Consider the following 16,845-nt stretch of genomic DNA (forward strand, 5'->3'; position numbering starts at 1 on the left):
GGATATTTCAGGGCATAGATTGTACCACTTGAAAGATCTAGGAAAGGCACTCACATTCATAACATCTCAAATCCAACTCTTATACAAGACTGTCTGTATAGGACATCAATCAAGATGAGAGAAACTGTACGCTATTTTCTAGTAACACACTGCCAATCGCAAGACAAATGCCAGATGCCACAGAACGAGAAGTAACCATTTTTCAACTTGTGAATGTCTTCAAACATATTACAATGAAAGTGTGAAAAAAAGATCCTTTCAGCTTCATCTGTTTTGACAGATGCCAAAACTTGGAGCATGGCATTTTATCTTCATCCTGCAATTATCTTTATGAAACTTAAACAAGGCTGAGGATGGTGGCTTCAGCCTAAAATTACACTCTTCACTGCACAACACACAAAACATTTCAAGCAGTCTGGCCATTGCAGGAGAAAAGATTTGCCCTTAAAAAAAAGGAGAGGACAAGTCTGAGAAGATAAAAGTGCTGTGCCATCTGACATTAACATGGTCCAGTTCATATTGTTTCTAATTGGCTCCGTTTGTCTTCTTACTGCACTCTGCAGTACCGCTACTGACTACCATTAGTAGGCAGTTATAGGCTGCATGCAGCTTTTTTCCAATCAAGAGCATAAATTCTAAATGTTGCTTGTGTAAATTCATTTAGCCCATTATATTAAAATAGGTGTCAAGATGCTAAATCCTCCACTGCGGCGGAAATGTACCCCCAAAGGTCATTTTCAGAGGAGACACAAAATTTTGGGTAATCTCTGGTATTTCTAATATGCCCTTCACTGCAGTACTGTATCTGATTTTCTGCATGCCCTTAAAACTGGAAACAGTAACTTTTCTGTTAAAATGCATGTGAAATCAAAATATACTGTACTCTTTGGGGCTTTTCATCATCCTAAAGGACAGCAGGTTAGAGGATAGAATGCGTAGGTCCAAAGGGAGGCAGAAAAAAACAGTCTGACACCACTGATGTAATTACAGCCCATTGCATGAAGGCAAAATCTGAAATATTTAGGAAAAGGGGATATATTATTTTGGGAAGCCCTCAGGTACCACAGTGAAGGATGTGATATAAAAACCTAGAGAGTGAGAAACTGTCCCAAATCATCTGGTCCATAAGCAAAGATTGTTATACAATTTTCCCAAGACATTCTGCTTGTCTTTAAAATAGGGTGTGCAGATTTTCCTGCCTCTTTCTCTTATTCTAGAACTAACATATCCTCTACTGCAGTCAATACAAAAGCCAATCTCCCCTCTCCATTTGTGTTGCCCAACAGGAGGCTTCCTCTGTGGTGCCCAGAGGTATCGATGGAGTACAGGATCACGTACGGTATTTCATTGTGTAACACCTTGTGTAGGAGTTCAGCACCACAGAACTCCATCTGGGAGAAAACCCCAACAATGGTGACCTTAGTGATGTTTAATAGAACTCTGAAACCTCAAGAGGTAGTCTAATATCAGTGTAAAGATCACCACTATCAGTCTGACAATGAAGTATTATCATTCTCTCACCTCTGTTAAGGGGACAAGAGCATGGGGGTCCCAGGGATCTCGTTGTGGTGTCTGGGAGACGATAGGCTATGCAGACTACACACAGAATTTAATTAAATATCACAATAAAGACAGTGGGTCAAATCCTGTCTTTAGTTACACTCACTGCAACCCCATGTAGGCTTAAGTGGGACTTAACTGATGCCCAAGCTTTTTGCTAGCATGCTACATGTGAAGGAATGAATTCACCTGATTACCTCTGACAATTGAGAGATGAGGTAGGTGAGTTAATATCTTTTATTGGAGCAATTGCCAATAAAAGCTATTATCTCAGCTACCATGTCTCTCATCTGGGACCCACACAGCTACAATACCACTTGGGAAATTCTGAGATTTGCAGTTTTCTTTCTTTACCAAACCATAACCAGCTTAATGAAAACTCCTATTAAAATGCCTTTTTTTGCTTGATTATTGAGTTACCTCAATCCTATTATAAAGAGGAAACATCAAATTTCAAAACTTGAAATTCTGAAATTTAATCAAAGATCAAGTTTCAAAGCAAAAACTGCTGAAATTTTAATTTCAAAACATACCATTCAAAATCTTTTTTGCAAATAGCAACAATTTTTGTAATAAAATCTAGTAGATAATTACTAACATTTTTGCTGAAATTTACTGAAAAATAGGCAATTTTATCACAGATCTGCTTGCGGGACCCATCCTGTCCCATCTTAGATCCTTGTACAACACCCGCCACCACAGTATCTGAGCACCTCACCATCTTTACTGTATTTATCGTCACGTTATCCCTGTGAGGTAGGACAGTGCTATTATTGCTGTATTACAGATGGGAAACTGAGGCACGGACAAACTGACTTGCCCAGGGTCTCTGAGAAAGACAGTGGCAGAGTACGGAATTGAACCCATGCCATTCAAGTCCCAGAATGCCTTAAACACTAGGCCATACTTCCTCCTCTTCATGTCCTGTAACTATGCCAGCTAGGTCACAGCATGGACAGCTTTCAAATTAGCCCTGGTTCTTGAATTCTAAAGAATAAAAGAAAGGATTTTTTCCTGCAGCCATTGGGTAAGTGCATTACCATTAGCTGCAATTATACATGGAAGGTTCCTTGTCAATAGTACCGACGTTCTAAGTGTCACAGTCTTGCTGAGGCTAGCCCCCAGTAAGGTCAATGGGAGAGCAGACTAGTGGGTCCCACGACTTCTCTCCTATGAAATAGGAGTAAACTATGGAATTGTGTTTAAAAAGAGATCTAGTAACCTAATCCAGCAAGGATGACTGTATTCTCTTGTACATCTTTGTTCTAATATATATTTTTCAAAGAGAAATTTGAGGACCTATGAAAAGGTACAGCTCTAGGTACCATTCCTGGTCCAAAAATGATAGCAAAAAATCCAATATGCAGTTAGTCTCACTTTTTACTGCTAAATCCATGAGTTACAGTAACAGACACTTGAAAAACTAGCTCTGCCCAGTTCGGTGCTGTACTGTGACAGAATACTAATGACAGCATTGAATGCTGGCCAGAACATGCTACAAGTACAGAGAAAATATGTACAGGAGCTGTTCAAATAATGATTAAAATAAAAAACCAAGTATGGAATTGCTCCTATCTGCAGAGCATCGTTACAGGGTAATATGCAGTGGCACACAGCTAGTGCTCATGCAGTAAATAAAGCACTATACGTAATGAACAATTCTAGTTGTTTTCCTCTCCAAAGGACCAAACAATAGAATTACCTTCATTTTAATTTGCAGTCTGGCCCCAGAGCATTGCCCTTTGTTGTTGCTGTAACGGTGCCCAGATGCCCTGAAAGCCTCTCAGTCAGATGGAGCTACACCAATCTACACCCACTGAGGACCTGACCCAGATCTTAATGAATTCAGAGGTTTGCCATAATACTAACATCAAGGCCTAACTAAGGGACTAATCCAAACTAATGGGAGTCTCCCATTGACTTCAACAGGCTTTGCTTTCAGGGCCTATGGGCCTAACTCTACATGATGCTTAGTGCCCTCAGCTCCCAACCCAGTGGGAATGAAGAGTGCTGTGCTCTGAATTCAAACTCAGGTTCTCACAGAGGCCTTCAGCCAAGAATGCCCTCACACTTGTCCCAGAAGATGAAATGCTTGGATCAATCCACATTTTTTTATTAATTGTGTTGGGACCATGGGAAATTGGAGATCTGAGTGGCGGGGTCCTCAACCGTTCAAGGCCATGAAGATCATAACCAGTATCTGATCCTGATCCTGACAACTGTGATTCACGTAGGCCTGATCCAGAGGCCACTTAAGCCCCACTGACTTCCCTGGGCTTTAGATCTGGCTCCCAGGCCCTGACCCTGAAAAGAGAACAATGTTGGGGTGAGCCTTTGCAGTTCTCTTTGCAGGATCAGTGCTCATCAATCCATATGCATGCAGTCCTGCTGAAGTACCACCTATCAATTTAAAGAACTTAATGGAGCTGGTTTGGGGTATACGGGTGGGTAGGATTGGTAGCCATTTTAACCTTTTCTTTTGACCTATAAGAGCAGTTGGAGTAACAAAGGCTGTGTACAAAGAGCTGGACCCCAAAAGTGGTTATGATTTCAGCGCTTTAGGATTAACTTTTTTAAAAAATCCAGTATGTAGCTGCCGGCACCCAACAGACAAAATCTGTATCAATACACACAAAACAAAATACAGTTAAATCCTCATAAGAGAGAGACAAAGCCTAAAATGTGATCAAATGCATAATTTTGGGTTTTAGTTTTTAAAAACGCACACAATTTAGAAATGCCAGTTTGCATCTCCTTACTTGGTTTCAAAACAATGTCCAGAACACACAGCGCGGCTGAAAAACATGTTGCTCATGTTGTAGAAATTGGCTTCTCCAAGGCATTACTGAGCTGAAATTCCTTCTCTGAGGTTGCCCCTCTCAGTCAGTGCTATCAACCCCATGATGCCAGTTATTGTAACATTGCATTTTTGCCCCTTTGTCTTCATAAATGATTTTCTATAAACTCTGAATAAAAGATTCAGTTTGTCATTTCAGCTATTTTGTATGCCCACTGGGGAAATAATAAATAACAGCCATTTCCACTGAGAGTCATTACGTGGAAGGGGAAGTTTGCAACAATCACTTCTGAAGAGCATAAATCAGGGAAAGCTGTAATATATTACGGTGACTGTCAGATGGAAGAACTCAAGAGCCCGTGTTTCACCTCCTGCAGTATGTGTTCAGGGATCAGTTTCCAGCCCTGTCATTGTCTTTTTTCCTTGATAGTGCCCATCAAGACCGATGATTTCTATAATCTGTAAGTTTATTGGCAGCAGTCATGCGGTTCAGGAGAGGCGCATGAGTAGCTGCCGTGAGGTGGAGTCCATCTGGCTGACAGGTAACCAGCGCTGCTCGGCGTTCCGTTATTCCTCGGCTGCAAACCAGGCGCTTCTCATCGAGGATGGCTAGATGGTATTCACAGAAATCAATCAATGATGCCACTTGCTCATGAAGTGGGAGTGACTTGTATCTTCTCTGAGCCAGGCAAAAGAAAGCTTCTATGAAGGCTTGCAAGCACATACCTTCAAATAAGAAGAGAGTTTAGATTAGAATCATGGCACAGACTTCTCTCACATGCTGCAGTCTTTTAATCTAGTATGTCTCATTTCTATACCCCTGTTCATCCCAAAGACTGGATGTGTATATACATACTCCATCTCTCTCTCTCTCGTGCGCACGCTATTAGTTAATTCCTTTTTAATTCAAGCAGCAACTGCCTAGAATGGTCACAAACAAACACCCATCCTCTGCCCTTCAAAGACCAAAATGAGACATTTTCCTTGTATTTGACACATAAATCAAACAGCTCAAAGATTTAAAAGAAGTGTCCCAGAATAGCAAACATGCCCAAATTGGGTTATAGATGGGTGACATTCCTGAAAGTAGAAGCTATTCATAAGGATATGCTGTGATCTCTACAAGCATCAGTCTGACCTGATAGTCTGGCATCTGGAGGTAAATGGCTACAGGAACTATTGATTCTAAGAGGTTGTGAAATTGAATTGACACAAGATCAGCCCTGATTCTTGTTGCTTCAGACATTACGTTGAAATTGAGTCTGACACATACTCACATGCTGAGCTCCAGAGAATATAATCTGCCCAAGGAAAAAACAAGTCATATGTGAAACTGAAGTGTGTCATTTTAAACACAAAATGGGACCAAACCAAAATCTCAGATATGAACACAATACAGATTTCAGGGTGTTTAGGTTTATGGCTCTGTAAACCTGGTCCCATTAATGGGTGCCCTCAGTAATGTACAAGTGAGTTATCCTAAACTTCCTGTCCTCTCTGCTGACACTGCCCTGTGCAGCCACCCATACCTGGCCTTTCTGCTGAGATGCCCACTAAGGCTACCAATTAGTGACAGTCCTGGTAGTGGTGTTGGCAATGTGGACACTTCTCCACTAGGAACTGGACTGTGACTCACCAACTTGTTTCACATATGTCACCAAACTGCCATCAGATGGTAACAACTTGGTCTCTACTGACCTAAGCTGGATTCGAACTGGCACCTGGAAGTGAAAGGCTCCATGGTTCCACCATCACTCCTTTCAGCAACTCAGTCCCTCCATTTTTTTGTAAATTGACACTCTGTTGTTGCACATGCAAAAGCACAACTTTCCAGTCCACGATTCTTTGCAGACACTTTTCCTTTCTAACTAAAGGAGGCCACAAATGGGAGGTTGGGGCCTGGCTGGCCACACAGTACTTCACAGGCCAAGTGCAAAGACTGGAACCTGCATGTGGGCACAGATGGGCTATTCAGCTCATGGCATCTAAGTGCTCGGCTGGGTTCTCCGCAGCAGCAGATGGCCTACTTTGGCTTTTCTAAAGTCTCTTTCTCTGGCTCCAGGGAAAGCTGCTCCTGCAATGGTTTTGCATTCTTTAGATGTTTCCCGTCAGTCCTTACCGCACTAAGGACTGGTACTTTGACTTGAATATTCTTCATTAGGGACTGCAGATGAATACTCAGATTCTCTCTCCTCCCCAACAACAGCCCTTAGTTCCTGCTGCCTTCTTCACCCCTGCCTTGGTAAGACTAAACATTCAGCTGAAACACCAGTGTTAACGCCCCTGTTTTAACGAGAGGTGCCCTGAGATCTTTAACAACCAGAAGGGGTTAGGCGCTCAGATTTCTCTCTCATCCAGGAGACGGCCCCTCCAGCCACACACACAGCATAGTATGGACACAGAGGCAAGAACCCCTTACTGGATCACCATCACCACTGCCTCCAAAAAGCTGGGTTCTCCTTTAGGTCTCCTATCCAAGTACTAACTCCCACCCCTTCTTAAATGTGTACGATGGGAAGTTCACATCCCAAGGTGGGACAGACGAAGGCACACAGCAGATTGATCACATGCACCTCATTTATTCTAAAGGACTGGCTTCCCCAGTCCGCTCCAAGAAAAGAGTCTGCTAACATTACTTGTGGGACTTTTCTACATATCTCCCAGGTGAGTGTGTAATTTCACTGATATCAGGAAAGAGATTCTGCTTAACCTGAACAGAGCCCTCTAGCACAGATGATCTGTTGTAATTGCAGGAAACCCAAGCTCTTGGAGTGTGCAATAAGGGAAAGAAGAGCAATGGCAAAGATTCCGCGGCAAAGTTCAGCTTCCCCCAAGCAACCTGCAGAGAAGCCAGACGCTGCAGAAACAGGACTTCTAAGGTGTCCTCTGATTGCATCACATTAACAGCATGTTACAATGGCCAAGGGAAAGGGTGGCTAATTCCTGCTTTTTGGAACCTTGCCGTAATACCCTATTTAATTCTTAATTAAGGACCTATGCACCGCCGTACCTTTTCAGAATGTCAGCAACAAGCAGCTGTCATATCTGGTTTGCATCGTAACTTGCTCACCCAGTTAGAGCACACACTTAAGGGGATTATTTTAAGATCAGATGCTGAGGGGTTTTTTTTAAAACTCAATTTAGGTTTATTGATGTTGCAAGAAAAAGCATCTTTTTAAACATTACAATTACAGTCTGAAGTATAATTTCTCTTAAATAAGACTGCAATTGGGGTCACTTACAAGCTCTGTGGTGAAACAGCTTGCAAAGAAATTGTTGGGTTATCTGACAGCAGCAGCTGCCAGCTCAGTAAATTATTTTATCAGTCATGGTGAGCTATCATGTGGGGAAAAGGGCCGATTCGGTAGCATACATATTTTCCCCCCATAAGTGACACTCATGCAGAGTATTTAATGGAAAAAGTTAGAAGCTGCTGTTTTACAATAACAGAAACAGCTATTGTTTGATTTACAGTTGGAAGTGGGCCAAATTCAAAGCCAAATTGCCACAGATAGTTCAGGAAGATTATTATATACAGAAATATTACATTCCATTTTTATTTTTTCCTTAAAACTTCTGGTTCACTGTAACCCTAAACAAATCTGGTAAGTCTTGGATGCTGAAATCCTGGGCTTGAAGGTTCTCCTGCCTGTGATTCTTTTGCTAATACAGTTCTGTCAACTAATTTAAAATAAAAGACTTGGTCACACAGTGAAATTCTAAAGAGAAATCTGCAGGTTTTCTGTACGATTCCTCTCTGTAGAAACACCACCACCCCTCCCTCTGTACAGACAGTACTTTGAGCACCTGGAAACCTCGTTACTGTTTTGTGATTGTAAAAATCAGGGGGTTCCTAATGTAGCTATACCAAGTACAGTGCAGCGATTCAGACATTATTAAACATCTGATGAATACTATCTTATTTGTAATATATATTCAATTTTTCCCTCTGATATTAGGACTACATTTGTTCCCTTTATCACTCCTTTGAGCAATATATTTTATGTATTACTCTGTGTGCCTGATGTGTATGGCAGCTGTTATATATAAGGTTAATATACAGTAGAGTTTATCTTATAAACTAGGTAAAATAATACTTGTCTAAGGGTGCAGGCTTCATTAACATCTGTGAAGCACTTTTAGATCTTCAGCAGGATCTAAGTATTTTTACAGGTGTGATATCTGGCCACATTCTAGCAAATTACCACTGTGTATCATTTAGACACTTGGTGTTTATGTAGGAGAGAGATAAGAGCCATTTTGTAGAAATAAAATACTGATAAATCATGGAAAGGAATTCTCAGCTGGAGTGATTTTTTATTATTCCACCGCTTTGTTCCTTAAAAAAAAAAATATGTACATGCACACATGTATGTGTATAATTAGAATAAATATACGTGTGTGTGGAGGGGGGGTTGTGTGTTTTTTATTGGGGGTGTTGTTTTTATGTTCTAAGTACACTAGGTTTTGGTCTTAGTTGAAAGATAATAGCCTGACAGCTTTTTAGACTCAAATGCTTGCTTTATAATAAACTAAACTAATACCACCTAACTCTGATACAGTGCTTTTCATCAGCAGAGTTCAAAGTGCCTCACAATCCTTAGTGTATTTATCTTCATCACAACCCCCCTCTGAGGCATGGCAGTGCTATTATCTCCCTTGTTCAGATGGGAACTAAGGCACAGAGAGGGTAAGTGACTTAGCCAAGTCACAAATGGAGTCTGTGGCAGAGTAGGGACTGAATCTGGGTCTCCCAAGACCTAGGCTAGTGCCGAACCACTGGACCATCCTTCCTTTCTGATTCTTAGAGCAAGTGCTATACAACAGGCAGTGGCAATGCAAGGTTCCCTCAAACGCCCCACTGTGACTCAATTCTCACCTTGAAACACCACCTTTGTCATTGTGAAGGTATTAGGTCTCTATAGTCATTCCATCCATAGTTTTACAGCTATCGCTGCCAACAAAGGTGCCAATGGCAATGGTATTTTTTGAGATGGGGACACCTGTCCAGTAAAAAAACACCAGACTTATTTCACAAAAGCTACTAAGCAGCTGTCAGAAACATATGGCCTGATTTTCTTATTGGAATGTGATAGCGATTTTAGAGCTTAAGTTATAAAACACTCGATATATTTAAGCCATTACTGCAACAAGAAAATCACCTCTGAACTCTGCTATCTTGACAAATTAGTATGTCTCAGGTTTACACATGTGAACGGAGCTAGTAGGGAAATCATTACCCACTAAAGCCAGGCTAGTGAAACTAACAAACTATCAGACAGAAGTATGCTTTCTTCGTTTCATTAAATGACAGACAAGCCAGCTCACTAAGAATGGTGATTAGCAAGCTGAGGCTAGTCCAGACTGAAAGGTCAGCCTGGACTCCCATTAAACAATGTAATTTATATTTCACCAGAATACAGACACACATTGCCTAGAGTATTGCTAATTTAGCTGAAGATGTCACAGCATCAACTCATCGTTCATTGTGATTGTCTTATGGGACTTTGGGTGTGTAGAATACGATTGACTGCTCATGTTTTAAAAATGTATTATGCAGAAGTCATTTGTTTAGTTACAGAAACTAATTTTGTAGCATTCTTAATTATTTATTGAGGAAAGCAAACCTTGTCTACCACTAATAAAAAAGAGTGGCAAGACCGTTAACAGGTAAAGTGATCATAGATACTCAAACAGAGAAGATAAAAACTTCTGAAAATTTTTTAAATATATAAGCTCACATTACCTATCAACAGTCTCCAACCCTTTTTACTAGCACAAAGCAATATGTCTTTGATTACATAATCCAGAGGCTAGTTAGTGTAAACACAGGTGTAACATTCAGCATGTAGCCCACATTCTGTTGCTTTTTTCATAAGTGATCATTTGAGTCCAAAATGCTCACCAAGGGCCAAATTTTACAAAAGGGGCCACTGATTCTGGGGTTTCCATTCTACGGTGTCCAAGCAGAGACAACTGTGTTGATTCCCAGAAATGCTGAGCACCAGCAGCTCCCAACTGGAGTGGTGTGTGCTCAGCAACCACAAAAGAAACAAAATTTACCCAGCAGAGTTTAATCTACTCCATTGGAGAGGAACATAGCAAAGGATACCAAGCAACAGTGTTGGGCTGGCTATTTTAATACTGGCATAAGAAGAAGACAGTCGACAGCAGGGGTCCCTTGATTTTCTCCATTTGAGCCTCATGCTCAGATGCCATGGTGATGGGTGCCATATAAATTCGCATAATAATAATAATAATAATAATAATAATAATATTTTGAGGGTAACACAAGAGCAAGCAGCTTTGTTTCCTATTTTACAAAGCTTAATCCAGACAAGAATTAACGGAAGAAAACTATTGTCTATCTCTAGTAGCGAAACCTTCTTATAAGCAAATCATTTTCTTTGGTGACCGCAGGAAAATACGTAATGCAATTTGCATTAAATAGCAGAAAATGCAGCCATCATAATAGCATCTCCACTGTCCAATATTGCAAAGTCATTTAATGGTGCAGCAGTAATTTGCTGAGCATTTAGTACAAAATTGTAAATTAATCAATTTGGGAAACGAATTTTGCAAAGATTTTTGAGGAAAAAACCCTCCTCTATGCTTAAATATAGAAAATGTTAAAACCAAAGTCAACCCAATGATTTATGTGTGTGCACTCAACTCTAGGTCCCATGGGTTATCAATGTGTACTCAAATCTATTATTACCATTGCTCACCATGGGAAAAAAGTAATTACATAAAAGAAAGTCTACCCTTTCATGGGAGCAAAAGATAAGTGCTACACTCAGGAAAGAGGAAAACGCTGAGATTTCAGTTCGCTTGTTTTCCTTTGAAAGGAAGTTACAAAAACACCATTATATAAGCAGAGGGAATAAACACATAGCAACCCTTAGAATAGGCACAAGTCAGCTGAATACAATGGCCCGTTTTTAAGGCTAAACAATATGATTTATACTGCAGACATCTGTGTGGTACATTGGAGACTTTTGTTTAAGGGAGATGAAACCACTTTTAAGATCTACGTGTAAAGCCACAAAAAGCATCAGGTGAATAATATATTGAGCATGTTAATATACCACTGTTTAGAATACATGTCTTCCAAAGAATTCTATGGGACAGCTTATACAGAAAGTCCTTGAGCCTGAGAAATGGAGTTTGTATTGAATCCTGCCCCAGCTGGCATCAGACTCTGTACCTTTCACTGGAGACCCTCAAACCTATCATTGTTATTCATTACTTATACTGCCCTCATCAGGACGAGGGCCCTACTGCACTAGGTACACAGAGAAGACATAGTGCCTGTCTCAAAAAGCTTGCAAACTAAGAAAACAGAAAACATAGCAACATACAGAGAGCAGGTGAAATCTGGACATTAAACTTTGGTAGATTTCTTTTAATGAGTTAAGCAAAGGATTAAACCTCACAGCCCCACTGTGTGGAAGGTAAATATGAATACTCTCATTTTACAGACCACTAGACTGTGGCAGAGAGAGGCTAAGTGACTTGCCAAGGGTCACACAGCAAATCAGTGATGAAGCCGGGAATAAACCCTCGTACCCCAACAAACATTTTTCATTTGGCTTTTGGATTCAAGGGGTTCAGCGCTGTTCTTTCGGAAACACCTTGTTTGCAGCCTTTGCCCTGGGGTTGTTCTGACTCTCTTTCAGCTGCCATATTTTTTATTTAAACAAAAAATCCAGGTGAACAATTTCTAATTTGCCTGACAGAGACTGTTCAACAGAAGGTGAAGTCTAAGTGGCAGACTGCCCTGGCAAACTCCACTCCAAGATTTCTGGTACATCAAACTTGAGCTCTCCTCAAGGAGGAGGAGGGGGTTCTCGTCACACTCTCTCTCTTGGATTAGTGCTTCCTCATCTCTCACTGGGAAGTGGGAGCCTGTAAATATTTTGTTATTACAGGCTCTTCCATGTCTTCAGCCTAGAGTGGCCCTTCTCTAAAGCTGACTCTAGCGGATTGCGTCTGGAAAGTCATCAGCCCATGGAAACAGATGCAACTCTCACGAAGCCTCTCAGTCAAATTGAGAACTTATTTAAACTGTGGTTTAAAATCACAAGTTGGACGTAAAGAAGTTCGAAAGTGGGTTTTAATGACAAAGCAGCCTCACTCTGACTGATGGCATTTGGTGGATATGCAAAACTAGGCTGAGTTCCATGCAGGGGGGTGGTTGTAGCAAAACAAGCGACTCAGGGGAGAGAATAGGATAAAGTTGGTTCCCTGCTCCATTTTCTTGCTGTTATTTGACACTGAGGTTAGCATTCTACAAAACACAAGCATCAAGACTGTTGCTGTCGCCAAGGCCCTACAGACTACAAGACAAGACACAGAAAGATAAGAGGCCCTGGGAGAGCCAGAGGAAGGACTTTATGGTTTATCTCTTGATCCAGTACTTATCTGTGTGTGCCATATGGACCTCAGGGAAGAAGTGGGTCTGTAGAAGAGATCAAAATGAGGAAGGGTTTTCTATGCACTAGGGCAGAATGGTAGAAGGCATGAAGGCAAAGGGGGAGAAGGAAATTATGTAGTGTCAACCCTTCACACCCTCCCACCACTTTGAAGGAGCGTCTCAGTAATTCTACACTCACTAGACTGGGTACAAGTTGTTCTGCTTTGCCATTTACATCCATTTCAGGATTAGTTTGTACCTGATGTGGAATTTATGCTGCGGGTTATATCCTGACTGACCTTGGCCCACTGCCCTTCACGGCTGCCTACTCTGCGTGCTCCTGAGGTATAAAACCCAACGGGCAGACCTCCCCCGGGTGCTCTGCACTTTTGTTTCTCAACAGAGGCTGCAGATATGCCACAAACCGCGGAACATGACTGATGAGGAGAGCTTACATCTAATAACTGTCTCGGCATGGCTAGTTTCACATCATTTTTTTGCTTTATTTGCCTGTGTGCAGTTAGGGGTTCCAAACCCCTTTGGTTGACAATACTGTCATTCACATTTCCACTTCCACAACAAAAGTTACATGAGGACATTATAAACCCAAGCCTTTAACATTTTTAATAAAAATGACAATTAGATTGGCTCATGAGCAGCAGAGAAGCTATTTAGAGATACCTATTGTTCAATTTCATCAGCGTCCCGAGCACATAGTAAAACTCTAATAGAGAAAAAAGTCATTTTTAAAATAAATGTCATCATTTTCTAAATGTGGGGGGTTTAATTGGCCTTTTAACACTCTCGCTTCCTTTATGGGTCCTACGTGGGAGTCTGTTCAGCTCTAGCTCCCCTCCATGCAGGTTTATCTTCATTCAGACAAGTATCAGACATAAGGAGTTTATTCTTCCCTTGTTGTGTGCACATAAGTTTCATTAAGCTTATTGGAAATTCTATGCATGCATAAAGAGGCCCCTTTAGAGCTTCAAAACAGACTTGTGAGATAGACCAAAAACTAGTCTACTGTACATGGTTGGTATGTAGAGTAAGACAAAGTATAAAGCTGATACTGGTGGGAATAAAGGTAGCAATCTAGTATAAACATTTTAGGTCCAACTCTTCTGCCCCTGCAAAGCTGAGGGGAACTGTATTCTTAGATGACAAGCTTTTTGGGACAGGGATTGTGACTTTATAGGAGATTATACAGCACATAACACTATCAGGCTCTAACCCTGCTGGGGGCTTCTAAACACTATTGCAGTATAAATGTTTAATAAGAGTAATACATAGTAATTATACTCTGCTTTAGATAAGGGAATTCTGCAGAGCAAGGAACAAAATCCTCACTGCTAAAGCACACGTAAAGAAAAGAAGATGACAGGACATTAGTTGGGAAAAGTGCCAGACTGGCCAAGAGTGTCAAGAGTGACTAATGATTTTTGGGTGTCCAACCTGAGACACCCAAGAGGGGCCAGATTTCCCCAGTGTCCTGAGAATCCACTCTCGGTCTCAAATTGGGCACCCAAAAATCACTAGTCACTTTGGAATAGTTTGGCCTCTAGTCCTATTTATCCACACACATTCCAGTGCAAGATTGTCAAGATGGAGTAGGCTGGGAAAGACTGAATGGTCTGTCTTAATTACAATCATGTACCATGAAACCCCCTACTTTAAAGGGCTAAACCCCATTAGTACCTTAGAAGTGAAAGGCTCCATATCCCATTATCATTCTCCTGCATTATCAAGCCCCACGGCTTTAGGACTAAACTCGGAACTGGTATAAGCAATTGCAACTCCACAGTCTTCAGTAAGTAGCATCTGCTTCCATGAGAACTGAATTAGCCCTTAAGGTCCAGCCAGAACAACGTGAAGAGACTAAGCAAATATTCGTATTATTTAATATAATGGCAGCTCCCCAAGGCTCCAATCAGGACTGGGAAGGCTCACAGTACTGGACATGCCCACAGACAGGAACTCCCCCTACCCCAAGCAGCTGACAGTCTAAGCAGACAAGAAACACAGGAAGGGGAGTGAGGGAGCCAATCAAATGGATATATTTTTAGGGACACTTGTTGGGGAGGTGCTACTTTTCTAACTACATTGATAAATCAGGACTTTCCCCATCTGCACTCAGCCTAGCCACTAAACATTTGCTGATATCTTTAAGACATCATGGCAAAAGTGGGTTTTGAGAAGGGATATGACACAGGAGAGGGTAGCAGTGTAACTGATCATTGTCATGCATAAAGGGTGTCACCCGGAGACAGTGGGAAGGCAGTGGTGGACGGAGCAGACAAGTGGCAACTGAGGCTGGCATAACCAGTAGAGCCCAGAGGATGAGGCAGCAACACAAGGAGAGAACAGATTGGTTAAGCAGGAAGGGACAGAATTAAGACAAGAAGCTTGAACCTGGGTAGGTGGTAGAGGGGGAGTGAGAAGATGATCTCAGCCGCTGCATTTTGTGTGGGCCAGAGGAGGAAATGGAGGTGTGAGGGAAGCCAGAGAGGAGGAGGATGTTGTTAGTTGGAGTGTACAGAAAATAAATCTCTCTCCCATCTCCTTGTTCTGGTCAGCAAAACAAAGAGAAACACTGATAAACAAACCAACAATCTGTGCTAGCACCATTACACGAGCAAACTGTACAGATTTTGTTATACACAGTAATTTAAGATGCAAACAAAACATGAAAAACTAATCCAGAATTAACAATGGGCCAGATGGCAATGCTAGTTTGAAGCAATAAACATGAAAAACAGCTTCCTTCTGCTACTACTGATCAATTTCCCTATTTAATAATGTAATCAAAAAAGGCATGTTTCCGCTACCACACATATTCAGCATTAGAGATGGGGTTTCTTTTTCTATTTTCTTCTTCTTTGCTTAATGCAGCAGCAAAATTTCAGAACTCATTTAAAACACGAGAACTCTTAGCCCTCAAAATGATAATTAAGATGAATACTTACCCTCAAAGGTTCAGATTTAAGCCTCCCTCCCAATTGCCAACAAAGCTGTAGTAAGTTAGCTGCCATCTGCAGTACCTTGATAGGAACACCTACCTTGCTGCTCCAGTGAATTTTGTTATTTAATGAATTTCTCTTTTGAAAAAAACAAGCTTTTGGATATCATTTACATTTGGAGCCAATTTAACAGCTGAGGTGTAGTGTAAGTTCCTGCTACAATGCATCATACATTCCTTGCTCATCACAAAGCCAAGGACAGAGAATGAGGAGCTGTAGGGTGGAACCTGCCATCTGAAAAGTAAACGAATGCAGTACTTGGATTTTACCAAAAATACCCAATCGGGGAGCAGAACTGACCAACAAAGCAGCTAGACATATCTGTTTGGAGCTCTTGAATTGATGTCTTTTTTGTTAGCTGTGTGAAGTACTGTCTGAATGCAGGGTGCACCACGTTATGCTAGAATGGAGACTTCACTGGTGTTATTAAGGATACTATGGATTTGGTGGACCTGGATGAGGCATCACAGCATCTGCTTATGTGAACATAAATGTAAGGCACTTCAGCATGTGCATTAACAGGTTATTGGTAAGTGCCTTGGATTCAGTGCAAGGCTGAAGGCAAAGTGCCTTCGAACACCAGATGAGTTTGCAGGTGCAGATGACAGTAAATGCACCTCCAAAAACCAAAATTACACCTGCAAAATTGCAAGCACAAGAAGGGAGGCTTTGTGAAACCCAAGTCCAATGAGGACCTGAAAACAAGGATGACCTACCCTACACATGAAGGGAAGCTGGTATAGAACTAATGGGCCAAATTCTGCAGTCAGATGCAGAGGCACCGTTCCCACAAACATTAGTGGAAGCTGGGTGTGCACTTATGAGGGCAAAAGCTATCTAGAAACAGAAACTTACATACTCTCCCAGTATGGAATGGAATTACCTGATTCTCTTTGGTCTAGTCCCATACTATTCCACCTTCTTGTGATATCGATGTACAGAATATCCACGGAAGCCATTGAAAAATTGCTGTTACTCAGCTTGCAGTTCCTGTTAAATATAAACCAAATAAAGATCAAGCAAAAGTCTGATTACTTCCAAAGTTAGCCAAATGG

The 16,845-nt window shown here is 41.3% G+C and overlaps 1 protein-coding gene across 1 annotated transcript in view; it reads right to left on the reverse strand.

The window, feature by feature from the left end:
* Positions 1–2,895: 2,895 nt before the first annotated feature.
* TTLL11 (tubulin tyrosine ligase like 11) overlaps positions 2,896–16,845 on the reverse strand; it is a 110,503-nt gene continuing 96,553 nt past the window's right edge. Inside the window, exons 8-9 of the mRNA XM_024211146.3 lie at positions 16,674–16,780; positions 2,896–5,083 (exon numbers count right to left, since the gene is read on the reverse strand). Of these exons, the coding sequence (XP_024066914.2) occupies positions 4,794–5,083; positions 16,674–16,780 (397 nt within the window). The 3' untranslated portion in view covers positions 2,896–4,793. The remainder of the gene's footprint in view (positions 5,084–16,673; positions 16,781–16,845) is intronic.

This window comes from Terrapene carolina, unplaced genomic scaffold, assembly GCF_002925995.2.
Source record: "Terrapene carolina triunguis isolate 2854851 unplaced genomic scaffold, T_m_triunguis-2.0 Scaffold238, whole genome shotgun sequence".
NCBI lineage: Eukaryota > Metazoa > Chordata > Testudines > Emydidae > Terrapene > Terrapene triunguis.